The 27,714-nt window shown below is 39.8% G+C and overlaps 1 protein-coding gene across 3 annotated transcripts in view; it reads right to left on the bottom strand.

The window, feature by feature from the left end:
* Window positions 1-5,815: 5,815 nt before the first annotated feature.
* KIF26A (kinesin family member 26A) overlaps window positions 5,816-27,714 on the bottom strand; it is a 130,149-nt gene continuing 108,250 nt past the window's right edge. For all 3 annotated transcript variants that reach the window (XM_075193073.1, XM_075193075.1, XM_075193074.1), the window contains exons 6-16: window positions 23,492-23,701; window positions 20,991-21,084; window positions 20,223-20,485; window positions 19,769-19,952; window positions 17,476-17,635; window positions 16,228-16,390; window positions 11,215-14,437; window positions 10,614-10,804; window positions 8,934-8,954; window positions 7,924-8,074; window positions 5,816-7,253 (exon numbers count right to left, since the gene is read on the bottom strand). In XM_075193073.1, the coding sequence (XP_075049174.1) occupies window positions 7,075-7,253; window positions 7,924-8,074; window positions 8,934-8,954; window positions 10,614-10,804; window positions 11,215-14,437; window positions 16,228-16,390; window positions 17,476-17,635; window positions 19,769-19,952; window positions 20,223-20,485; window positions 20,991-21,084; window positions 23,492-23,701 (4,839 nt within the window). In that variant the 3' untranslated portion in view covers window positions 5,816-7,074. The remainder of the gene's footprint in view (window positions 7,254-7,923; window positions 8,075-8,933; window positions 8,955-10,613; window positions 10,805-11,214; window positions 14,438-16,227; window positions 16,391-17,475; window positions 17,636-19,768; window positions 19,953-20,222; window positions 20,486-20,990; window positions 21,085-23,491; window positions 23,702-27,714) is intronic.

Here is a 27,714-nt window from a genome sequence, read left to right as displayed (position 1 = left end):
ACAGACAATAATTGATTACATATGGGGCCACCACATTTGCTAAGATATATCAATATAAGCCCTGGAGCGGTCAATCGATTTTGCTCATTAGTCGTGTGATTAATTGATTGGATTTCACCAGGGTTCAATTAAAGTGTTCCAATTCATTTATAAAAATGACATCTGTGTGTGAAAGGTGTCACGGTTGCTAAGTGCATTTCCCAAAATACAGTTCCCAATCTTCTACTCTTGGTCCCCTCTGCTAGTCCCTACATTGGTTGTTTGCACTTTACAGAATCCAATATAAAATACTACTATTAACATACCGATCCATTAACAAGACTACATAAATCTCTTCCATTGTCTTAAAATGTTTCCCACCTCAACACCTCCGATCTCCGTCTATTATCGGTACTGATTACCTTCCCCATTTCATGGTTACAGGAATATTTCGGACTAAGTTTGTGGAATTCCCTCCGTCATATAACCAGATGTTCCCATAGCCTCCAAACCATCAAGCGTTCCCTGAAAAGTCACCTCTCCGGGCAAGCTTACCAAATTCCCCAACCACCTTAACTTCCCTAATCTGTTCCAACCAATTACTACTCCACTACAGACTTTGCTTGATCGTATAACCCCCTGTGCACCTTTACCCATTGTAGTCAAGCTAATGTGTCAAAATCATGTTTTCCTACAGGATATACACTTGCTAGAAGGTCCTTCTTACCTCTTTATCTGTTTTAGATACACAATCATCATTATCAGTTATTTTATATAGCGCCACTAACTCCGCAGTGCTGTACAGAGAACTCACATCAGTCCCTGCCCCATTGGAGCTTACAGTCTAAATTCCCTAATATACACACACACATACAGACTAGAGTTAATTTTGATAGCAGCCAATTAACCTACCAGTATGTTTTTGGAGTAAGGGAGAAAACCGGAGCACCCGGAAGAAAACCCACGCAAACACGGGGAGAACATACAAACTCCACACAGATACGGCCATGGTCGGGAATCTAACTCATGACCCCAGTGCTGTGAGGCAGAAGTGCTAACCACTGAGCCACCATGCTGCCCTATCTTGTTTTATTACTGTGTTTTTTCCCAACTGTACCGTACTGCAAAAAGTGGAGATGTTGCCTATAGCAACCAATCAGATTCTAGCTGTCATTTACTTAGTGCATTCTACAAAATGACAGCTATAATCTGATTGGTTGCTATAGGCAACATCTCCACTTTTGCAAACCCTCAGTTTAGTAAATATACCCCCTAGACTTGTTCTGAATATTTTGTGTTGACCAGTGGTAAGAGTTCCTAAAAATAATTATTTTCAATTACATGATATAAGAAAATACAATATGTAGTTTTTTCTTAAATAACTATGTAAATACATAAATCCTAATTATAGACAGTATATAGAGGTAATTTTCTAGAGACTAATAACAGATAAGAACAAGTAAATCAGGAGTAACACTACTGTGCTCTCTTGCTGCTTAGGAACGTTCCAATTCCAGTGTTAACGTTCTTGTCTCTGTACAATGACTGTTATCGTAAAAAGGAAAAACCATTCTCCACCTTTGTGGTGGCGGTAATATTTCCTCTATTGTCCCTGTCTATTGTATGTCTTTGGTTTATGATTTCCACAATTAAACTGCAACAAGCAGTGACCCGTAAAAATGGTACATTATTTTTTTATTGCTATAACCTGACCTCTTTTCCCCTGACTTGATACACCGCTACCAGACACCGTAAATCAAGGCATTGTTCCGTTGATGTAGTGCCAGCTTCAGCTTTGCCAGTGCCATGCATAGAAAACATAACCAAAGCTGGCTGTTTGTCACAACGATTGAACAAGGCTCCTTCATGTATCTAACAGAGCGACGATAAAAACCTGCACAAGCATCGCACGCCCATAGATCAGGCTGACATTGGGGTCTGAGCTCTGCATAGAAACTTGGGCTCCTAACACACTTTGGCTTTTTTGCAATTACATGTGGTCCCCATGGAGACATTTAATACACATGGGTAACACAGCAGTGGCTCACGGCCTTATCTGTGCGGAGTTTGGATGTTCACCCCGTGTTTGTGTGGGTTTCCTCCTTGTGCTCCGGTTTCCTACCATGCTCCAAAAAAAACAACGGAAGGTCAATTGACTTCTGACTTAAACAGAACCTAGTGCGTGTGTTAGGGAATATCATCATCATCATCATTTATTTATATAGCGCCAACATATTCCGTAGCGCTTTACAACTGGGGACAAATACAGTAAGAAACAAACTGGGTAAAACAGACAAAGAGGTGAGAAGGCCCTGCTCGCAAGCTTACAATCTATGGGACAATGGGAGTTTGATACATAAGGTTAAGTCTACATTTTGGATTTCGGTCCAGCCAGACTGCAAAGGTAAAAGTGACTCATAAGCTAAATGATCCCGTAACACAACAATGTTGGTCAGGGGGTAGTTGTCTTGTGTGAAATGGTTTAATGGGTGGAAATAGGGTAATCTAGGGTAATAGGGTAAGCTCCAATAGGGCAGGGACTGATTAAAATATTCTCTGTACAGTGCTGCGTAATATGGTGGCGTTCTATAAACATTAATAATACATTATCCTTATTGGAGATGGCAGCAAAATGCAAGATCTCTTCACTTCCTTCTGTGGACACACAATGCAACAAAGGGAGCAAGCAAGCAGTGTAGCATGCTATACACCAGTGTTTCTCAAACCCAGGGATCAGGACTCCTAACAGTGCAGGTTTTCCAGGTGACAAGTGAAATAATTAGCACCACCTGTGGATCTGTTACAATGTGTCAGTCAGTAATGATTACACCTGTGCTCCAGCAAGGAGATATGGAAAACATGCACTGTTAGGGGTTCTAACAGTGTTTAGGAAACACTGCTATAGACCAGGCGCTGCTCTTCGGAGGCTCTTTGTGCCAGCAGGTAAGTTCATTCATTGGTTTATTATTTGTATGTCTATTTGGTAGATTTTGTGCTTATGTATGTGTGCACGAAATACAAAATAAGAATGAGTTAGCTGAGTATTTAAAGATGTGTATTATATGGGTCTTTCATTTAATAGGGATATGGATGTAAATGTTGCAAAAAAAGGGAGAATTTGGAGAAGCATTGAAAGAATATTGTGCAAAAAATGAGGGCGCGATAGATCCCTGTGCAGTGTGTGGATAAATGTAGTTCACATGCCACTAAAGTATGACCACCTTTTATATAGGCCTGGACGACCTGCAGGTCTCCAGATGTTGTGAAACTACAAGTCCCAGCATGCTTTGCCAGCTGATAGCCAGCCCATAGCAGGGTATGTTGGGACTAGAAGTTTCACACCTGGAGAGCCACAGGTTGTCCAGGCTTCATTTAGATCAGGCCTGTCCAACCTGCGGCCCTCCAGATGTTGTGAAACTACAAGCCCCAGCATGCTTTGCCAGTAGACAACCTGTTGATAACTGGAAGGGCATGCTGGGACTTGTAGTTTCACAACATCTGGAGGGCCGTAGGTTGGACAGGCCTGATTTAGATAATTAAAGACAATTGTTTCTCTGTTGCATATTATATATGTTCATCTCACGGTGAACGCATGAAAACACAATCCAGTCAAATTGCATATTAAAAAAGGAATGTGAAAGTTTGGACCCCTGGTCATTCCTTCTCTCTCGCCCTATACCTGATGAGAGCAGGCCTTCAAATAAGCTTATATCCCATATCTTGGCAGCTGCTAAATCCTTAATAGCAAAGCACTGGAAAGACCCTAGGGCTCTCTCTATGCAGGAGTTACGGTCTTACATAACACATGTCGCAAGCATGGAGAGTATAACGTGCTACCTTCATGATAAAGCACATAATTTCGACAGGGTGTGGGCCCCGTGGTATTTACTAGAAAGCCGTAGCTGCCTATCCAATACAGCTCCCCCTCTTGCAGACGGAATGTAGCTCTTGGGCCGCCTCCGGACCCCCCGGGCTGGGTATGGTGCGCTGCTGGTGAGAAATGTTTGTATACCAGTTTTCTCTTTGGTAGTCTATATAAGTGTGTGGTTTAGCTTTCTCTAGCAATGTTCCGAGTTTGTTTGCTTATTTATTTATTAGCTATATTGTTAACATAATTTGTGCCTTCCTACCCCCCACTCTTTCTTTCTCTCTCCCCTCCCCCTCCCCACCCATATAAAAATATAAAACATAGAGGAGACATTTTGAATGTTAATATGTTCATGTCATTGGTGTTGATTGTATCTTTTTCTGTTGTTTCCTCTTTAAATAAAGTTTTTAAAAAAAAAAAAAAAAAGGAATGTGTGAGTTATCCTCATACAGTAACACAACTTCCTGATAGCTTCTAATATCATTAATTTTCACACTGCGTGAACAACCTTCCCCTTGGGCTCATTCTGTACCCAAGTAATCAGACTACATCCCTGCACTCCCTGATAATCACACTCACCATAGTCTCAGCTACCATGTATCTTATGAAATGTGCATCAAGTCAATACTGCAAAGAGTTATTTATGTTTTAAATCACTGGGTCAGAGATGCTAACAGGCAGAAATATCTCTTTAACCATGAACATCAAGGGCATAGGACCACTGTGTTGCCACAACTTGAGTATCATCATCATCATCTATTTATATAGCGCCACCAATATCCGCAGCGCTGTACAGAGAACTCACTCACATCAGTCCCTGCCCCATTGGAGCTTACAGTCTAAATTCCCCAATATACACAGACCTAGAAAGACTAAGGTCAACTTAATAGAAGCCACATAGATAAGGCCATGGTCGGGAATCGAACTTATGACCCCAGTGCTGTGAGGCAGAAGTGCTAACCACTGAGCCACTGTATGCAGGAATAGGAGTTTTCATAGTGTTCCCCTTCAAATTGACTTATTACATTGTAGCTAATGAGATAAAATGTGAGATAATTAAGGCCAGACATGGGCCAGTAAGCCACGTATATTTATATAGTCTAGAACCAGGAGTATTCCCTAGATCTGTGGCACCACCACATGCTAAAATTCCTCCATATATGCCGCTCCTGGAGTTTTAATGTCAGCCAACGAAGCTCTGAAGACAGGTTGATATAATTTGGGCAGATAACCGAGTGCTGACAGCCCATACATCTTTGGGTGCTTTCCTGCAGCTTACTGACACTGATGCTCCAGACAGTGGTCTATTAACCGAGCACCCTTAGTCCAACTCACGGAGCCTCACCAACATCCAGTCCTTGTTACTCAACCAGTGCCGGAGGCTAGATGTCTCTTCCATCCTGGGAGGTAGGATGTCATCTCAAACGAGCCAGCTTCTCAGCAGTAAGGGACATCCTGACCAGTAGCTGCATTATTAGAATATAAAGAAGTCACCTTGGATTTCTGTGACCTATATAAAACACTCATCCTGCAACCTAGTGCATTTATATGGTAACAGAACTCCTCGATAGCTTCTAATAGCCCTATAATTTACAATAGGGAGTGCACAATACCATATATAATACAGAGATGTTCCTAATACTAATGTGATGACCTCCCACTTGTGGTTCCCAAACTGGGTGGCGCGGCTCCCTGCGGTAATCTCACAGGGGTGCCGAAGGAACCAGGGCCAGTGGTAAGCAAGGCAGTGGACTATTGAGAAATTCTTTTGGCTTAGGGGCAACTTGAAAAAATTATGGAGACCCTAAGGGTGCCTCAAACTGAGAAACTTCGGGATCCACATATGTTATATACAGGTTGTACTTATCTTAGCACCAGTTGTGTGTTATAAATGACTTCTGTGAAAAAAAGTCGATCTATAAATGTACAAGAAAGACCAGCAAAGCTTATTAATAAATGTATCTTTTATTCACAGATAAAAGTTTAAGTACTGTATTATACATTTATACAAAGGTTTTGTAAACCCCATATAAAAAACAAGATGATCAGAAAATATGACTCCATATGAAACGCAATAATACATACACACGTAAAACCTTTTGCAAAGTGTTTGGCAATCGTACAACAATCGGTGCTGGAGCCATGGCTTACAAAACAGAAAAATGCACACATTACATGCAGCATGTATAGGTATATCCTGAGATTTTGCCTTCCATAGAAAAATGGTAAAAAAATTAATTTAAAAAAAATGCATAAACAGTGTCATTAGAAAAAAACAAAAAAACATTGCTCTTCTGTACAAAGTATAGTACAGTCTGAGCAATCATCAAACACATATATATATATATTTATATATATATATATATATATATATATATATATATATATATACAGTTAACATCCTCGGTTTGTAAAATATACAAGTAGGACATTTGTCGTTGAATAAGGAACGGTAAAAAACTCAAATACAGGGACATTTTTGTACAGCTTGATAAATTGGCTTTTTTTTCTGTTTTGCTACATAAAAAACAGCTTTTCTGTGAACTCAGAAGGCAAATTCAGGTGCGGAAACATAATTTTGCTTATTGCTCCTGGTACGATGTTTCTGTTTTGTATTTGTCTCTCTTTTTGTTTTTGTTTACAAGTAACTATACATACGCTGTACAGTATAAATGTTGATACATTTAACGGTCTGCTTAGGTTTGCTGGCTTTAAATTCTAGCACCAAATAAAATAAGAAAATTTATATGAAAACAAGGCACTTTCAATATTTTCTGTTTTAAACGCATGATGGGATTCGTTTTTGTTAGCACATTCTTTTCTAGTCCTCCTGATGCCCGTGGCCTCCGCTCTGCATTGTGTGGGCACCTCTGGCTGCAATGGTTCTTAAACACCACTTTAATTGGAACTGTATATAGTTAAGGTTTACAGTAGAGATGTCTGTCCAGCTCTTTTGAAACTACAATTCCCAGCATGCTCTGGTAGAGTCTTGCAGTTCTAAAACAGCAAGAGGGCCATAAGTTGCTTCTGCCTGGTCTGGAGGTACCATATTGATTTTTTTAAACATTACAATCCATCATCGGCATCATACTAGTAACATTCTTTCCAATTTTACATTTTTCACATACTGATGAACATTTTTTCTTTTCTCCTTTGCACGATGCAGGGTCATTCTCAAATCTTCATTCTTATGTCCATTATTTTATCTGACTCACTGTCCAGGTTCTTCAGACTTGCACTTCTCTTCCTCCATCTTGCTGATCTGAGATCATACCAATGTCAAAACAGGTCACCATCATGACGTGAGATTTGCATAGGTTGACACAGAGCTCCAGGTCCTCAGTCACTTGTTCCAGGGCCTCCAAATACTCCTGCGACTCTCTCTCCAGATCTGGGTCCACCTCAACTGTTGGCCACAAGCGAAGAAACATGTGACCATTATTTAAAGGGACATTGTAAACAAACATGACATATTAAGAAAAAAGTATCTCGGATTTTGTATGATCTTCACATAATTGTGAACCCCCCTCCAAGCCTGGGGCACTGTATAATTGAGGTGGCTGGACCCTGCCCCCGCTTCACATGGCTCTGCTTGAAAAGGGAGAGCTGCGTGCACCTAACAGTAGTCCACGCAGCATTGTCCGTGTATATTATGGTGATAGGAAGAGTTGTAGAGCAGCCAAGCACTGTCTAATATTATAACCACGCCCCCATGCATGCTGGTCACGCCCACTGGCGGCATGGTGTGGAAACCCCCCTCTACAAATCCTGCGTTTGCCCCTGCTTGTAGACACATCTATTTTTAGTCTGCCATGCAGCTTTCAAGAAGACCCTTCCCCTTTTAGAGCAGCTTATTTGAATTATTTTCCAGGCAACACTGCCTGAAACTCTCCCCATGACTATTCATTGTTCTAGTGAGGCTGCTTCATAGCTTGGGAAAAAAGTTGGGAAAATCAAATTAATTTGTTGTAACCTTAGCTGACGGATCATTGTTCTGTTATATTTGCCATTATTTACAATAACTATCAATCATGTCACCATCACCATACATAAGTATACTGCCCATATATACATACATTCTCCTCTCCACTTGTTGGGATCCATCATCAATCTAGACTTTGTTTCCTCTAGTTCCTCCTTCAACCCCTCATATTTTGCCTTTAAATCTTTAATTCGCTGCTGACGTCTTTCTGCGACCTTCAGTTTGGTGTTGAAGTACATGAGACCCTTAAAAAAGGATATTAAATTAGATTTAATATTAAAAAATATGTTATTCATATATGCAAGTTATACAAAATATAATGAATATCAAATCATACTTAAACATTGCATAGGTAGGGTCTACGTATGCACAATGGTATTAAAAATGAATGAATGTGCAGCCAATGGGAGACAAGCTTTGTTTTCAGTGGCTTTACAAAAGTGCCTTCAACTTTGAAAATACGGCCAAATGCACAATATTATACATTACTATAGTAGCTGGCACTTCTAGGGCTTCTTAGTTTAATGTGATTACCCAAAAGTTGCTCTTTTGCCCTTCGCAAAGTATTGTAAAGCACTGATTCTATGTAAAGTATTGTAAGGAGGTAATTAATAAAACAATTTTTGCATATTAATTAGAAATCAGATTTTTTTTTTTCCTTTTCACATATATGTTCCCAAAGAATTAATTAAAAAAAAACATGTATTCTAATTAACTAATTCTCTGCTAGACAAATATAAGCTTACAGTAACTGGATAATTAAGCACAAATGATATTCAGATATAGTTATAAAATGAGTATTAAATGAACACAGAATTAAAATCCCTAACTTCTTAATAAATTTATTTTCCGCAAAATGTTATCGGTAATAGCCAATTAAGTAAGTAAATATGCATATAAAAACATGTAAATTATAAATATTAACTTTTCACACAATGGAGTGTAAACATTTCATTAACTATCTACATATACTCTATTAAGACATTTTGAATTGGTGTACTAAATCATTTAAAATGTTTCATATAAATAATTAAAAGACAAAAAAAATCAACTAGAGTGGCAATAAAAAATTCAATTTGTTTGCAATACATTATAAATTCTTACCTTCTCCATATCTTGGAAAGGCTAAAATAAAATTAAACAGAAAAAGACAAGTTAGTTAAAAATACAAAATAATAAATAAAAAAAACAGAAAAAAACAAACAAACAAATATAGGAGTAATATCAGTTTTGAACCTCAGAAAAAAAAAAAGAAACTCACTGGGCTATTTTCTAATTACACCAAAATCAGTCTAACAAGTCTGATTTAATAGCCCTTTAACGGGAATATTTGATATGATTTACATAAAGAGTTAATGATCCCAGTGCAAGAGAGTCATAAACTTGTATCGAGTTGGATCAAAATCTGAAGTCTGCTCGTAATGTGTTCATTAATATTCCTGGCTCGAAACATCAGTCACATTAAACACAATTAAATGCAGAGAGCTTTTATTTCTGCTAAACACACCCCAACATATAAATTATAAAATCGGTAACTGTGACATTTTCATGGCACTTGTTTTTTTAAAATTGTCTTTGAAATCTGGATGGTTGGAAGGGTGTGGGTCTGAGGGTCTTTGGATATTCTTAACACATTTGCACAATTTATTTTTTATTTATACAATTTTTTTTTCATGGGTACAAATATAATTCAACTTCAAATTCCTGGCACACTTAAGCTACCCACAAAATTGTCAGCCACTTTGATGATAAGACAGCATCCAACCACAGTAAATGCTAGAATGTGGCCTATATCCAGATGACACAAAAATAGCAAGACAGACTTAAATAATGTCAGAGAGTTCTAAAAGCGTTTTCTATAAATACGACTATGCAGAAAAACGCAGTAAAATTGCTTGTTTAGTTAAAAGTGATATTCTCTAAAAATCTCCACCACTGAAATGTATGTATGCTCATGAGAATAATTGGTGATATGTATTGAACTGGTGTACACTTTAGTTTAAAAGAATTAAAATCGATGCCAAAAATGTTACTCCATAATTAAAGTGACATTCACAATTGAAAGTGTTTTTAAATTTATTTGTAAATAGAAAATGGGGGGGAAAAAAATATTTTTGTTTACTGTAGTCTGACTCTCCATCCAGTCCGGGAACAAAAAATGTTTTTTTTTGGGTGGCAATACACTTGTCAAACATCTTTTCACAGGTATAAAAACATTTTTATAAGCAAGTTATCTTAATGTTATTATTAAATAATGTGATGTCTAAGACATAAATTGTTTTCTAACACCACAAAGTAAGAAAACCTAACTTTTACAGTAATTTTTACTCCAAAAAACCCCCATAGAAGACCTCCAGTATGATCAATGCTAACACAGAGGGGTTTACATTTGAACCTTTAATGTTCTAATATATTTTTTCTTAGTTTTGCACACTCTCATCTAACAATGGTAAACTAATGTAGCACCTGTTATCAAAAATTTTGATTATTACCATGCTAAGGGGAAGATTCAATTTAACGAGAGGTGTCTCCGCTGACACCTCGAAGTTATGGCTGGAATCTCAGCTCATTTTTCCTTGCAGAAATTGCTACCGCAATTGCTGGCAACATGCGCAGCCAGATATTGCTGTGATATCCATTGAATCACCCCCTAAGTGTGCCTAAATGAGGATTATCTTATCATTCTGCAACTTCCGACAGTATCTATAATTAACATATTTACAAAGACATATACAAGTTTTTAACCGTTCCTTTAATTTTATGATGATTAAAAAAACTGCTTACTTCTGGCTCCTCATGTCTGTGTCTCTGTAGTCGTTCTACATCATCAATCTCGTAAACTTTGATTTCAAACGGTTCTTTTAAAGTGCCGGGTAAAGGTGGGAGGTCGACCCACTGGCCAGTAACATTATTTTTCCTGCCAACTGTTGCAGTTTCGGGGAGCGGGGCTGGTAAAAGCCTTCGGCGCTGAAGTCCTTTTAAAAAAAAAAAACATGTACATGTATAAGCTACACTACAAAAATGTTGTTGTGACCAACTCAATATTTAATAACAAATTATTACAGTATTAAGGTGAAGGAACATTTTTGACATTGTTGCTTTAATACAACATCCAAGGACACTCTGCGTTGGTTATGTTCATCTATGTACTATCAGACATGGTGCAGCCTAGGGAGACAATGTCAGTTACACCCAACATAGCAAAATTATAATCCAACTGTTGCGTATTTAAAAAAACGCAAATCATCAATCATATAGAAAAGTATAGAAATATACATAGAAAAATATATTATTGCAAGTGGATATGATTATAATATAAGTGTGTCTGAGATTCAGCAGAATGCATACTAAATAAAGAGATTTTAATAAAAATGATTCTCATTACCTCTTTTCTTTGGGGATTTTAAGCTCCTCATACGGCCGGATGATGACATTCCACTTTCGCTCATTGAGTCATGGGCTGAAGATGCACTTCCTGTAGCTTCGCTATCCCGGATCATGCTCTCATAGCCACTGCTCCCACCACTATGATAGAAGAGGGCTGTCCTACCCATTGCTGGGGGCAGCTCTCCACTTAGAACACTGCTATTATCACTGCCATGCCCACTGCTGTATCTCTGAGGTCGTCTTGGGGCTGTTATCTTGCTATAAGGAGATGGTAAAACAGGAGCTTGTGACTTCTCGTCACTGAGATTAATGCCGCTGTCATTTCCACTGTCGGAATCAGTTGATCCTCGAAAGTGGCCTATTTTGCCAGAGCTACCAGAGGCCAACTCATTGACTCTGTTGTTGGCGGCCCTTAATGCTTGCTTAGTCCCCATAATAGTCCCTCTGGCAGGTTTACTGTTAATGCACTGTACTGATCGCGATCCTGCTTTCCCACTGGGAGGAATGCCAGAACTTTTGCCATTAGTCTGATTCAATGACTTTACCGAAGAGCTGAGAGATCTTGAGCCATTGGTTGAAAGGCTGCGGTTTTTGCTTAAATTTGTTGTAGCTTTCTGAGAAAGAGAACTTTTAGCCTGGTTGCTTTTGGTGGGTGGGATGGAAGATGGTGAGGTAGCTGTATTAGATGCCGCTGGAACGCCAAGCCTAGGTACTGTCCGGCCTACTTTGTTAATATTATTGACGCTACTATTATCTCGATTCCCGTTTGATCTTGAGCTCACTGATGTTAAACTATCACATCTCTCCAGAGACATGTGACTTCCGTAGCGTTGAACACACTCAGATTTGTTAGATTTATTTTTTAAGCTGGATACTGCTTTTGGCATTGAATGGTCACCCTTGGTCATTTTGTTGCTGACCTGTGTTTCAGAATCTTCTTCAGGATTCATAGTGGACCACACACCTTCTGATCCTCCCAATCTATCAAGACTATTTGAATGAAGAGGATTATGTTTATGGTCGAGGCTTGACTTTCGCACAGGGGGAGCAGGAGGTCCTGTCCCACCAGGTCTTGGTAACATACTAGCTTTTTGTGGTAAGTTCTTTTTATTCCCCGATAACTTTAAACTGCCATCAGTGAAAACTGCATCTGATGTCACTTTACTCCCATGCTCAGTTTGAGAACAATAGTTTGTTACTACTCCTAGTGTTGTGGCACCTCTCCTGAGCTGTGGCACCTTTGTAAGAGGCTCAGGCTTTTTGGAGGGAGGTTTAGCATCAACTTCACAGCCATCTACCACCCGTTGTGAAGATCCCAATACTGTTTGGGATTTGAGGGCCTTAGGCGTACTGGTTTGTGCAATTTTTGAGCTCTGTTTAAATTGATTGTCTGTACCCAAAGAGGAAGATTTAACAGAAAGTGGCTGATTATCAGTCCTTCCTTCTAAAGAATTATCCATTCGCACTGTCCATGGGTCTTCAAACATGCTTTCTTTGCAATTCAATGCATTAATGTGAGTTGCGCATGAGGTAGACTTATTTTTCCGAGGAAGACTAGAATGGATCGTCTCTACTGACAGTGTACCCCGGGTGCTAGAAGCTCTAGTCTTGCTAGTTGCTTGATAAGCAGTTGGCATAGCTTTGGTTAGCTCAGAGGACTTAAGGCTCTTCTCATAACTAGTATACAGTAGACTGGAACCAATACTTTCATTGTCCATTTCAGAAAAGCAAAACCCGCTATCATTTAGGGAATTTTTTAGATTATGGCCTATATGAACACTTGTGTTCTCTGAATCCAAGTTCAGACAATCTACAATCTCATCGCCTTGATGAGATAAGTGAGGAACTAAAGTGTCTAAGGTCTGTGCTCCATCGCTTTTAATTGTACAAATACTCACTTCACTCAACCATGAACTAATGGATGAGCGCCGGCTACCGTTTGTGCATTGATTTTCTGCAAAGGGAACGACAATATCAATATTGACACCAGCAGCAGTTATTTGTGACGTGTAGGCATCAAACTCATCATTAATACTGCTTATGATACTAACCGGTCTGGAGCCGGAGGCAAGGGCCTGTAGAGAACAGTCACTGTTAAAGCTAATGATACTGGAAGGTCTACCATTGTCAAGAATCCCACCAATGGACAACTCTTCTACAACAGTGAAGACAAGTTCATCTTCTCCATTAAGCTCAACAGGCTTCTGCAAAGTTACTGTAGTTGTTAAGATATCACGATCATATCCCTTTCCCTTTACTGCTGAGCAAAACCTGCGTACATCAACTGGACCAGGCTGTTTAAGAGTGCTACCTATAGCTGGGAATGTGCTGCCTAGTAAATTGTGCTTGTCCTGGCTTCTTAATTTGCTCATTCCAACAGGAGGCGTTCTGACACCACTACATGATTCTGAGCTCACTTGGGAGTTCATTTGAGGAGGTGGTGGTGCAGGACTGGGAAGAGTTCTTCTGAGTTTTTCTCTCACTGATGGCTCAGTGGATGATTTTGGTTGTTCCGTAAATCTGCCAACACTTGGCACTGGACATTTTTGCATTTCTGTGATTGTCAACTGATCTTGATATGAGACACAGTCCAAATGTGAACTTTCAGCTTTGGCATGTTGTTGAGAGTGCTCAAATGTGAAATGAGGTGCGCTTGTTTCCAATCCTGAACAATTCTGTTGAAAAGCAGATGAGATATTACTATTCTGTCCTTTCCTGGGAGAGTGTGACAGTTTGTCCTGCTGTGGCATAGAATGTACATTTTCCTGGAAGTTCATGGCTATTGTGGAAAGAGCTGCTGAGACATGTTCTTCACCGAGAAACCTGGATGGATTCTCGCTGCCATCAATGCACTCAAGTCTTTCTTGCAGCTCGGCAAATGTGTTGCATTTTAAGTGATCATTATCAGAACTTCTGAGATTCGATAAATTATCTCTGCTTCTTTTCTTGAGGAGCGAAGGGATAATAGGAACAAATTCTGGAGGGCCTTCGTTGTCTGTTAGATCTTGATCAGATAAAACTGCCCCATCGGGACCCACATAGATGACGGTATCACACGACTGTTCACTGCTGGAAGAATAATCTGGATCACTTTGCCTTCCCAGTGCAGGGAAATCAGGGTCAAGTGCTACAGTCTTTGGATGGAATGGTCTTAAGTGGGGGGGTCTTCTGACACGGCCTTCTTCACAGGAGCTTTCTCCACCAGATGAGCTGGATGCGTACTAGAAGATAAAGAGAAGAACAGCATTCGTAAGAGTGTGACAGCTGCACATTTTTCTGCCTCATCCACAGCTGTTAACCAGACTGAAAAACTCTGTTAGGATCTAAAGACTTGCATCAGCTAATCAAAACTGAACCCCATCCAAACAACAAGTGCCAAGAATGTCTGTCAACATCTCTAATTATAGACCACTGCAGCTTTTAAGCTATGGCCTATGGTGTACAGGAAAACGGAACTGAAAGTCACAGCAACCAATCAGAATCAAACTATAATTTTTCTAGTTTGGTTTAGAAAATTAAAGCAAGCATCTGATTGGTTGTTATGTATTACAGCACATTTCCCTATACACCACTTTTAGTAAATGTTCCTAGATGTGTATGAAACAAAACTGTACAAAAAATACGGGCTTTAGGAATGTGTTAGACCTGAAGATATTCCGGTATCAAAGGTGACATAAATTTTCTAATAACACACCAGACTTCCACACGCATCTGGACCAATATGGCCATTCCTCATCATACAAATGGCCAGAGACCATTCAGTCACTATCCAGCCGCATTTTCCACCAGTCTCAATCAACATCTGATAGATGCTGATCAGACCTTGGTTGGGATTGGTGGTCATTCCGGTCCATACATGCAGCATTCTGCGGCCAATGAGGTCTGACATGACCTAACTCTCATATATATTTGAAAACAGCACCATTCCTATGCTCAACAAAGCCGATTTATATTAAGATTTTTTAGTTACAGATGTAAAATTGTGTAAGATGTTCTATTTCGATTGAGAGGTCTGTAAATGCCAGGACATCTGAACTGCTGCTGAACACAGCAGAAAAGATCTTGTACTACCAAGCTACGTCTGACTAGTCAACACCCCAGGGTGCCTGATTTTATGGGGGTGGGGGTTCAAAATGAGATCTAGTTACATAACATAATAAATAAGAAAAAGTGCTAAGTAACCTGTGTTACATGGTTAGCCAACACAATCTAGTATTTATTGCCATAAACTAACACATGTATTAAATTAGCTCCTCCCATTCTGTGACATCACCTGTTAAGGGCAGCACAGTGGCTTAGTAGTTAGCACTTCTGGCTCACAGCACTGGGGTCATGAGTTCAATTCCCGACCATGGCCTTATCTGTGTGAAGTTTGTATGTTCTCCCCGTGTTTGCGTGGGTTTCCTCCAGGTGCTCCAGTTTCCTCCCACACTCCAAAAACATAATAGTAGGTTCATTGGCTGCTATCAAATTGACCCTAGTGTGTGTCTGTCTCTCTGTCTGTGTGTGTGTGTGTGTGTATGTTAGGAAATTTAGCCTGTAAGCTCCAATGGGGCAGGGACTGATGTGAGTGAGTTCTCTGTACAGCGATGCGGAATTAGTGGCGCTATATAAATAAATAGTTATGATGATGATGCCCTGCGCATGTCTGCCCTTATTTCCAATGTATGACTCCCCTTGTTCTCAAAATTGTTAATTATTAATTTGTATATACATTTTTACATTACAAAAAAAACAATGAGCCAGTATTTATTTTATATAAGCAATATTCTACTTATCAATTGACTAACAAGTAGTGGCATTACTGAGGCGTGAGGCACTATGTGATGCCTCACTGATGTCACTAATCCATAGTGACTGAATATTGATTTGTTTTCTCAAAGCAGTAAGATTTTAAGTGATAAAAAAAAACCTGTGTCAAATGTTTTTTACCCATTATTACAGGAGGACATTCTTTGTAAAGCAATGTTTTGTTTTCCCTGCCTGCCGCACAAAGAGAGAACAAACTAACCTTGGATTTTTTCTTTCTCATTCGATGAATCCTTGAAGCGAGCTGAACCGTGGCAAGGGATTCTGGGTAATTTGATGGAGAATCTGAGATGTGAGCAATCATGGTTGTTCTGCAGTTAATATTCCCCAGAGATTCCCTCAGGAGCATAGTTAATTTGCTGTCCCTATTTAGCAAGGGAAAAATGTGAATTAAAATTCTGCACTGGGCATTTGCTCCCAGGGAAGAGGCATTCCTTTTTTGTTATTTCAGTATTGTAAGGGCATGCCAACAAGCAAGTGAAAGGATTGCATTAAAAATACCAGCTGTTTGCAATGCTATAAATGACAGCTAGCTGTAATTTAACCTGGCCAGTCTGCAATAAACTTCAAGGCAACTTGGTTAATTCCCTCCTGGCAATACAGGGATTAATTATTTCCATTTTTGACACCAGAATTTTGCAAACAATTCAAAGAATGAAGCAGTTAGTTACTAATCATAATATTAATGTAAAGTGTGTCTGTGTGCTAGCTTTACCTGCATACTCAGCAATTCAAAAGCAGTTGCTTTATAATAAAAAGACATAGCTAATTGGTACAGAGCAAGCAGGTCCATAAAGTTTGATTTAATGTATTTTTGCATTCTCTGCTTGCGCTAAACTAGACCTCGGGCTAGATTTACTAAGCTGCGGGTTTGAAAAAGTGGGGATGTTGCCTATAGCAACCAATCAGATTCTAGCTTTCATTTATTTAGTACATTCTACAAAATGTAAATCTAGCCCCTCATCTGTAAAGGGTTTGGGTCTAACAATTCCCAGAGTAACGGGATGAATTGTCAAGATTGGGACAATTAATGGCAATCCTCAATGACGTCAGTTAATAGGAAAAGGGGTGGGGCTCTTGTTCACTACGTGGGAGAACGGCTGAATATATTAAGGGTGTGTGTCAACACCTTTAAACCAAAGGGCAACGGTATGTCCGTATTTCTCCGCTAACAGTGCATGTTTTCCACACGCCCTTGGTAGAGTGCATGTGACCGATTTTAAAATATCCACAGATGGTACTAATTATTTCACTTTCGATTCTGTGAGGAAATCAGGAAAACATGCCATGTCTCTTGAGATTTGAGAAACTCTGAAGTTAAAATGACATTGACACGGACCACATAAGGAGCCTACAAAGTACACAGGATTTTTGCCAGAGGAAACATGATGTTGTTTTTGCAGAACAATAAAGTTTGATGTACAATAGACACCGGGCAGACTGGACTTACCTGTACGGTATGTGCTTTGCGCCATTCACAAGGGTCAATATGACGTTACCCAGAGCATTCAAAGACAGGCAGAGACCACCACCCCCATCGCGACTTCTGCTCAGCACTTTTTCACAACTCCCAAGGTCAATAAGGTGCAACCGACTGCGTCCGCCTGACACTGAGAGAGAAAAAAACCACCATATTTATAACCTATTTCTTACAGATAGATTATAACCATGAACATAAAGTGAGACGTCACCTAATATAACATTACTCAAAGATATAAATGTGCAGAGACCAATGGCAACCAATCAGCAATTAGTTTTTATCTGTCTAGTCCATGTTAGACAAATGGAAAGCAAACCTCTGATTGGTTGCTATGGTTTAGTGCAGATGTGAACTTTGTAGCATTAATATTATTATTATTATTATTATTATTATTATTATTATTACTATTATTATTACTATTATTCCCAGGTGTATAGCTATATTTAAGATCTGTTACTTTTTGTGGCAGGACCCCACATAAGTGGGTTCTGCCACAAAAGGACCCAGATTGTAATCTAGTGGCATTGTATCTGCTTGCATATTTCATTATATGAATGTTTATTAAAGTTCTATCAAGGATGAAACTGGAATCATACTCTATAAACCCAGTGTGTAACGTATTGGTTCTGTTATCATGGCATTACCCAGAAGTCTGTGCTTCTGAATAGGAGTATTTGCATGCTGTCCACTAGGGATATTATTATTATTATCCTTTATTTGTTAGGCGCCACAAGATTTCCGCAGCGCCGTACACCATACAAACATTAGACTATACAGGGTGAAACAGTACAAAACAATAAACAGAAATACCAATACTTCAGAAACTCCAGGCAGGTTAAAGCAATAAACACGGAGCAGAAGAACAGGTGAGGAGACAGGAGGAAAGAGGGCCCTGCTCAAGTGAGCTTACATCCTAAGGGAGGGAAAACAGAACAGGCACAAGGGGAGCCAGATGAGGCAAGGGGGAGAGCGAGTGGAGGAGATGAAGGGGTTATGCGGATGGCAGGGATAGGCAGTAGATTAAAGGGAATATGTCACAAGCTGCTATTTTATCACTTTATTACATAGCGCCTTGTGCATCGTGTTGTTGGGCGAAGGGGGTCTGAAGGAAGCCGTCCTGGGAGAGAACACAGAGCATGAAAGCATGAAGTGTGCTCCATTAAGTGACCTTTCCCGGGCAAATGGTATCACGGAGTTACCCCATTTTTTTTTTAGTTGTTATTGATTTTTTTTTTAGCAAACTACGTGGTTACAAAGCACAAACACACTGTGTAGTAAAATGACAAAGGAGACATGTAGACAAGTTCTCTTTACGGTTCTCTCCAACTCCTTATCACTGTTTGGACATCAGGAAATGCATACGGTGTATTGGAGTGTATGACTACACAGACATTGCCTAACTTACATTGACAAGTCTTTAAACAACAGCCGCAAATGCTTCTCAAGTTAAACTTAGGTAAAATATTAAACGATTCAATTGAGACCAGACGACTTTTGGCCAAAATTTCAACCCTCTTAGTATAAACACAATTTTTCCCTTTGGTTACAACATTGATGCATTGTTCAAGTCAATGCATTTACAGTATTGACGTGATTTAAAGATTGTCTTGCCAAAAATTTTTTAGCTATTCTTTGTATCTCTGGAGGAAAATGAAACACTTGACCTTTCAATACTTCACAACCTTACATAGCCCAGCCATTATTTAAGCCTGCAGTAACTTCCTTCCATTTTGTATTCCCCCTGCACAAATCATTTTCCCACAAACGGCATTTCTACTGTCAACAGTAGGAAGCACCATTGTTTTCCGTGAACCTGCTAACGGCATTAACTTTATGTGCACCTGTAATACAATCCAATTCTGTCCCTACTGACAGCCAGGTTCACATCTGTTCCAACAGTCAACTTTCAAAGACTTGTCTACTAAACTTTTAATCCTTGGTAATGGTCGGCCCAAGACACCGTGGCCGTGGTAAGGTGTGGCGTATTAATTTATTTAATTTGCATGGGAAAGTAGCAAAGTCTAGCGGGAAATTACAAGCACAATGTTGGCAGCTGCACTTGCACAACCTATTATCATAAAAAGAAAAATAGCATAAGTTCAGAGAACTGATGCCTCGTGCCTCAGTGAGGTCAATGATTCTTAGGGAATTGATAGTCTGCGTTCTAGGCTTCTCGATTCTTTACTGCCTGCACTATGCAGAGGCAAAGGGTATTCTTAAGAGGAGTCTTGATGCAGCAGAATTGAAGAAGGAAAATACGTACTTCCCCCCTTCCCACTCTTTTCCATCCGATACTGGTATATGTGGAGAGTGAAAAGCATATGTGAATTTCTTCTGTCTTCCTCGTCACAATCCATCTTACTGGTACTCCTGGCAGCGATGGCAGCGTCAAGGAAGTAAGCTGCTTTCTCTGCCGTGGGGGCTCTCAGTTCGCTCTGATTTTGAAGCTAAAAAAAAAAAAGCATAAATAAATAATTAAATAAATCACTTAATTGGGGTAAGGGTGTGCTTTCTTTCTCAACCAAGGAAATCCTTTGGGCAATCAAAAAACAAATATGTACACCCAGGGAAAAGGGGTTTTGGCTTTTAGGCAAGCGGGGTGTCTTATCATATCCGTGACGGACAAAAAACAAAGAGATTCAAAACATAAAGCCAGGAATAATAGTAATAAAAAAAAATAGATCTATAAATAAATGATCCATGGAATCTTATTATACCTGAGTTCCACATATTGGATCTTCTCTTAGATATACCCTCGGGGACTGACCATCTTGAAGGCTTCCAGTGGCAACTTCAGCTAACAAATCCTTAAGGTTTTCGTCCTTGCCGTAGATTTCGACAGCGGATACCCGGATTGAGAAACGAGTCCCAGTCTTTTCTCTCCGCTCGTTGATTAATTTGAAAAGCCAGGAGATTGCACAGGGAATAATGCCAAGGCTTTGTGTAGAGGCATCTTTGCCAATCATGGTGTATGTCTTACCTAAGAAGAAAGCAGTGCTAGATTTTGATTGTCTAGTAACACAATGGGAGTCATTTGTAAATGTAAGCAGCCGCTCATTGTCATTGACAGACTTCCAACTGTGCGCTAAAAATATGAGGGCTAGTTCCCAACAAAGTTTAAAATGGCATTTCTGTCCAAGAATCTATTTACATTTGTGCAAAAGCATTTGTTTTAACAGAAAAGCAACATATCCACCCCTAGCTATTTTCTGCTTTTGTCTTTCAATAAATTTCTAGCAACAGACTTGTCGCAGTAAAGTAAAACATCTCACCAAACATAATGCGCTAATGCAATTTCCAGGTTATGAATACAGATTTTGAAGTGTTACAACTCAATTCGAAAACTTTCCAGAAGAAATGAAGTTTTGCAACTAATTAAGGGCTATAATCAATTTGCATTCTCTAGGTCTGCTGAACCAGAAACTGACAGCGTGTAATTAATAGACTGACATAGTAATTAACTGGAACAAATCCGGGGACCTTACCGAGCTTGACATGACCATAGCAAAATATGCACCCATCTGCGCCGTTGACAACAGACTGGATCACTTCCGCAACGGTCCCAGAGCAAACTTCAGCCTGCAAACATAAGACAAAACAGAAACGGGTGACACCTTCCCTAATATAACAAGGCAGTGACATCATCTATAGGGACTATAGCATTAAAGTCAGGGCTATAAAGCTGAAAAACCATTTAAGAAACAATTTACTAAGGTACCCCTCCCCTTATCTTTTCTCTCAGAGCCCTGGCCAAAAACTAGGGTGATTGTGGGTGAATGGGGCGTGCCCACAAGTGATTGGTCCTCATGCTCGCCCCAATCACCAATTAAAGGTGGTTAACAAACTTAATTTGCCAGTTCTGTATTACAGAACCGGAAAAGCCCTTAGTAAAACAACTACATGTAGCAGCCTCCGGGGCTCCAGCACCGTAGGAAAGAGTTTCCTCAGCGGTAGTGTAAGTTTAATAGGTGGCTTTAAATAAACTTAGTGGAATTCTTTTGAATAAAAATGATGTTGGTGAAATTGGTGGATTTAGCAAATTATATGCAGCATTAGATAGAAGATGGTGACAATGCAGGTATACCGGTATGACTGTTGGTTCTATGTATGGTCCTATGGTGGATATTGGGAGATCAGTCTCTGGGTCTGGTTCATCAGGGCTCGTATCTGGTGATTTCACTCTGCGCATGGCCAGAACCAGGACTTAGTGTTGTGAACGCAGCAACGTTCACTGCATCTTTGTACAAAAAGGACACTTACTACAGCCCATGATTTCAGGGAGGGAACTGGGTGAGGAAGGGGTGCTTGCACGTAGCCAATGTACAGTAAGGGCAATTCCAAACTTGAGCGCACGCAGCCACGTCAAGCTCAAGCTCTGGGCATCTCAATGTTTTTTTTGCTGTATCTCTTGCTCCAGCTACAGGGCTAGTTTTAGTACTGAGCAGTAGTGATGACAGTCTCGTATGCATGCTATAACATGTGTTTGTAATCTCGAGCAACTGTAAAAATGTATTTTATCTTTAGTAGACATTAAAATCATCCTAAAGAATATATTTCATGGGGAAAAAAATATTTTTGTTTTATTTTTAACTGTTTTGTCTTTAATGCTTTTATTATTAACAGGTGACATTAAACTCATGGTTAATTTATTTTTCTGTGCGTTCTTTTGCGTATATTCCACATAGGTATTATACATATCCTGCAGTGTCCTGTGTAGCTGAGCAGACCTACACCTGAATTTATCAACGCACATATCTTTAGATCCTTGTTGAATTTGAGAGTATGCAGAGCCGATTTACGTGCAAATTTAAACAAACGCAAGTTGCACACAGCATGTGTGCCTTGATGAATCAATCCCTCTGACTCTTTACCTAAAAAAATACAATTTTGGACCCTCCAACATGTCCTCATCCACCAGTTCCTCCAAAATGTCCCCATCCACCAGTACCTCCAACATGTTTCCATCCACCAGTTCCTTCAACATGTCCTCATCTACCAGTTCCTTCAACATGAGCTCTTCCACCAGTTCCTTCAACATGTCCTCATCTACCAGTTCCTTCAACATGAGCTCTTCCACCAGTTCCTCAAACATGTACCTATCTATCAGTTCCTCCAACATGACCCCATCCACCAGTTCCTTCAACATGACCTCATCCACCAGTTCCTCCAACATAACCCCATCCACCAGTTCCTTCACCATAACCCCATCCACCAGTTCCTCCAACCTGACCTCATCCACCAATTTCTCCAACATGACCTCATCCACCAGTTCCTCCAACATGACTTCATCCACCAGTTCCTCCAACATGACCTCATCCACCAGTTCCTCCAACATGACCTCATCCACCAGTTCCTCCAACATGACCTCATCCATCAGTTCCTCCAACATGACCTCATCCACCAGTTCCTCCAACATGACCTCATCCACCAATTCCTCCAATATGACCTCATCCACCAATTTCTCCAACATGACCTCATCCACCAGTTCCTCCAACATGACCTCATCCACCAGTTCCTCCAACATGACCTCATCCACCAGTTCCTCCAACATGACCTCATCCACCAGTTCCTCCAATATGACCTCATCCACCAGTTCCTCCAACATGACCCCATCCACCAGTTCCTCCAACCAGACCTCATCCACCAGTTCCTTCAATATGACCTCATCCACCAGTTTCTCCAACATGACCTCATCCACCAGCCCCTGAACTTACCCCTTAATTTCCTATTGCAGTTAACTATGCTGAATTAATTAACTGATTTACAAAAAAAATACATTCTTCACGTCAACGAGTTACTCTAGCACAGGTGACTGTAATAGTAAATGAAGTGGGGAGCTCATGAGCAGAGCATTTTGTACCACGTAGAAGTGATCATGTTGGAGGGTCTGTAATATCCATAAGACCGTAGGTGCTGGTAGTAATACCTAATGGAAATTGTGTCCAGGAAGAACAACAGGGTACAAAAACTTTCCATTGTGACTTACCTGTGAAGCATCTTGCGGAAACACCGAATCAAAGGCAAACATCTTTGGGGCAGCTACAACGGCTCTTCTGTGGCCTGACATGGACGGGCCACAAGTAGATGGGTCGTAAAGGGTGATTTGCTTTTTGCGTGGGTCAACTTTCAAAAAAGACATTGATTCAGATGTTTCATGGATTCCTTGCCAGGGACAGATCCTCACCATTACCTTCACCTGAAATGAATAACCAACCATATTGTTTCAGATGCAGTTAATTAGCCATAGCTAATTAAATAAAAAGTAGTTTCTATGTACAGGTTTCATGACTTAATTAGCATAATGTTCCACTGGCCCAATATGCTAATTAAGAAGAAATGGTTCGGAGAGATGAGCCTGGGGGGATGAGAAGATCTCATAAAGCAAAAAAAAAAGGTCACTCTCCATGTAAAGTCTATTAGTCAGTCTGAATGCCAAGGTCATCAAATTACAATCTCAACATAGTTATCATAGGTATATCATGAATCGTGATAAGGTTCAACGTAAAAAAGCAAAGGATTCTGGGCAGCCATATCATACAATAAGAGGACAATGCTTCATTCAGGCTTTAGCCGTATTAATAACTATATCAGTCCAAGAATTTTTTACATATTAACAGTTACAAATTTAATTTGCAATAGGCTGATGAGAGATAACGCCGATAGCTGGCCACTATTGTCACGGCACAGATATGATATCTGCACCGGGGGGGGGCATTTATGAGAACTGACACCAAGGAAAGGCGGCACTTCTCTTAGTAACCTGGGCTACAGCAACTTTTTCTTGTGCACCAGTGTAAGTAAACACTTCACCTATGTCTCAAACATACCAGTCCCAGAAAAAAAAAGTCCTATTCATTTAGGCCGTTATTACCGACTGAAGACAAGGCTGACTGATGAGCACTGTGACTTAAATCAGATGATGGAGTCATTTGGGGTCATCTATTTTGGTAACTTACCATATAAGCCAACTAAAGATATTAAGAATTAAAAGATTCCTAAATGCTACGGCTTAAAACCCATATTTTACAGAATTCATCATTCGAGAAATTGTAATTGGTAAGGTCAAAGATAGCCTGCAATCTCATCTTCACCGAGTAGCCTGGGGCTAAAGGACGACACTCTATGTTATATAAAAGGCCTAAATAGAATTTATCATCTGGGAGAGAAAAAAAAAGAATTCTTCAATCTGCATGAAGCATGTGGTCAGGAAATTAAATGTACAGGATCTCTCAAGTGTATTTTAAGAATGAGGAAAAAAAAAGCACCGGGTTAAAGAAGGAATTCTACCTCCATTTGATTTACATCTGCTTGGGAAAAAATTTCTATAGCACTCGCATCTAAGTAGCCAATTATTTTCTCGCTTGTGTTAGCGGGTCACTAAAAGGAGTTATGTGAACTGAATTTAATCCCAAGAAGAAACAAGTTTGCAAGAACCGAATCGAGCTGGGTATATAATCTAAGAGAAAAAATGGTTTGATTGTCTTTTTTAACTTTATCGATCGTTAAAAAATATAAACAAAATGTGGATCCACATGGACAAGAAACTAAGTGTCCATTCCCTGGATGCATAATAAGTGAGAAATTGTCTGTATAGCCCTTGCCTAGGGGCTTAACTTCTGGCAAAACAGCAAATGAGAAAAAGGGAAGCGTTGGGGGGGGGGGGAGAGGTACAGGACACAGTAGACAAAGAATAACCATTTTTGTTTCCTTTAAAATGTTTCTAATAGGCTGCTGACCCAAGATTCGACCCCCCAACCCCCACCCCCCTCCCATCAAGGCCCCCCTCCCCTGGGCTAAAATTTGCCAGCCAGCCCCTGCTAGTCAGTGATTATCTATAATGATTATTACCTGGGTGTGAATGTTTTATTATGTCCAGTTTAATAGCACTTCAGTGTAACCCATCCACTGCCAACAGGTTGCCTCAATATTATCCCAAAACACAACACGATTTTATAACCCAGTTTTGTTTTTGTTTTTTTGCTAAATGCACATTGTATAGATATTCTAATAGTTCTCTCTTTCCATAGATTTAAATATGCTTTGGAAACTGCAACATAACTTCTGCATCATTCAGTGAATCACAAGAGGGTAGGGGGCTCTAATTAATATCATACATATACAACATTTTATATATGATAATTTTTCTTGGCTAGTATACACCAGGGACCTTGCTCTCATATCTCTTGCATTTTATGACTTAGTGGTGCAGACACCAAATCCATCTCAAGCATCTTCTATATACATTTAATTACTTGCTCTTTACTTGGAGAGACCGAGATACCTCCCAACAGCCCATCTGGTGCCTGTTAATATATGCAGGATTAACCTCTAAGAGTACAAGAGCTGTTTCTGCATTGGAGCACTTATCATGTAAGACCATAGGTCAAGGTATCAGTGTTCAGACTTTACTTTGTTCAAAAACTATATTACATGTAGATCAAAAGGCAGGACGTGCAACTGTTCATCCAGATGCTGTTGATCCAGAAAAAGAGCAGAGACTCCACACTAAAACCATTTGAAACTTTATATCAATTGAGGAAAATAACTGTGCTGTTCTCTATGAGATGTTCACTTTGTATATAACTGTGCTAAAAACAAGTTGACTTGTTAGGATAAGTCACATGTGAAGGGTTGCACTGAACAGAAGATTATTAATATCATCCTCCAGTGGAGCTAAACCTTTACATAGGCAAACCGAAGAGGGGGGGGTCCTAGTGCCTGGAAACTCCCCTCCAAGCCAGGGACAATGTATAAATTGAGGTGGCTGGACCCTGCTCCCGCTTCACCCAGCTCTGCTTGAAAAGGGAGAGTTGCATGCCCCTACCAGTAGTGCACACAGCATTGCCCAATTGTATTGTGGGGATAGGAAGAGTTGGAGAGCAGCCAAGCACTGTCTAAAATTATAGCCACGCCCACTGGCGGCGTGGTGTGGAAACCCCCCCCCCCCCCTCTACAAATCCTTTAACAGTTTCCTTTACAGATCTTAGAGGGAATAGAGTTGTTGTTGTAGTATGTTTCATTACTGTGAAGCAAGCTCACAATACATAGACAAAATTTCCAACAGCAGGATACAATTATTATGTTTGGTTACATAAAACTCATATTTGCATTTTACGTTGGAAAAAAATGACATTGTGTTATTATACGCATAGTTTTGTTATGAAGATTCTCCTATTTTTCTTTTTTCATTAGTAGTTTTTTTGATAGCCTGCAGGGGTCACTGTTGCTACAAAGCATGCCGAATGGATGTCCCTAGCAAATTCTCAATATTGGTTCAGTCCACAAAGTGTCTGAGTCCGGGGTGGGCAAGCAAAAGAGACTGACAGCTACACTGTAAGAGATTCCCATAGAGGAGATGGTGACGCTTGTTAAAACATGCCTCTTGATTGCTGCGGAACAGTCATATATAACACAATGTATATGACCCGCTGAAGTTGCAGGCTAAGTGTAGACCTCCTGTAATTACAAAAGATCCCTGGAGGAAGAAGGTGAATTCATTTCCTGGGCGGTGTGGGAAATAGTATATTGGTAATGCTTTTTCTGGCATTAGACAGAATAATGCATTGCGCAGAAATTTTAAGAATTTCAGATCCAAGAGGATTTTAAAATGCTAGCCATAACAAGTTCACTGCTTCTACTGCTTCTCACAGGGTTAACCCAGCCTCAGATGAGAAAGATATTCTGAGGACAATGTACAGTTTTCATCTGTCTAAATCTGATTAACACATGTAAGCCAGGGAGGCAGCTTGTGGTTATTTAACTATTTTTGGAGTAAGCTGTAAAGCTGATCCAAGCCAAAAACCTGTCTCAGTTTGACAGTATTTTATTTTTGTTTGCTTATAAATAAATATATATATATTTATGTGTATATATATTATTGTGTGTGTATATATATATATATATATATATATATATATATATATATATATTTATATATATATTGTGGCAAAGAGGAATATTTGCCACAGTTCTCCTATAAAGGAACAGGTAGGAATATTGTATGTGTGGGTGGGACCACCGATGCCAGTAAGTGGCTAGCTTGCAGACAGGGAAGAAATGTCGAGCCAGATGTAGGTGGTTGGGATTTTTTGTGTTACTGTTTCTGGATGACCGTTGTACCATTGCTGGAGTTGTTCACCATCCTCACAACTGCTAATAAACAGTTAAATGGTTCAGCATACCTGTGTCCGATTCCTGTAAATGCTGCAC

Source organism: Mixophyes fleayi, chromosome 12 (assembly GCF_038048845.1).
Source record: "Mixophyes fleayi isolate aMixFle1 chromosome 12, aMixFle1.hap1, whole genome shotgun sequence".
Classification (NCBI taxonomy): domain Eukaryota; kingdom Metazoa; phylum Chordata; class Amphibia; order Anura; family Limnodynastidae; genus Mixophyes; species Mixophyes fleayi.
This window is presented reverse-complemented; position numbering and strand designations above follow the sequence as displayed.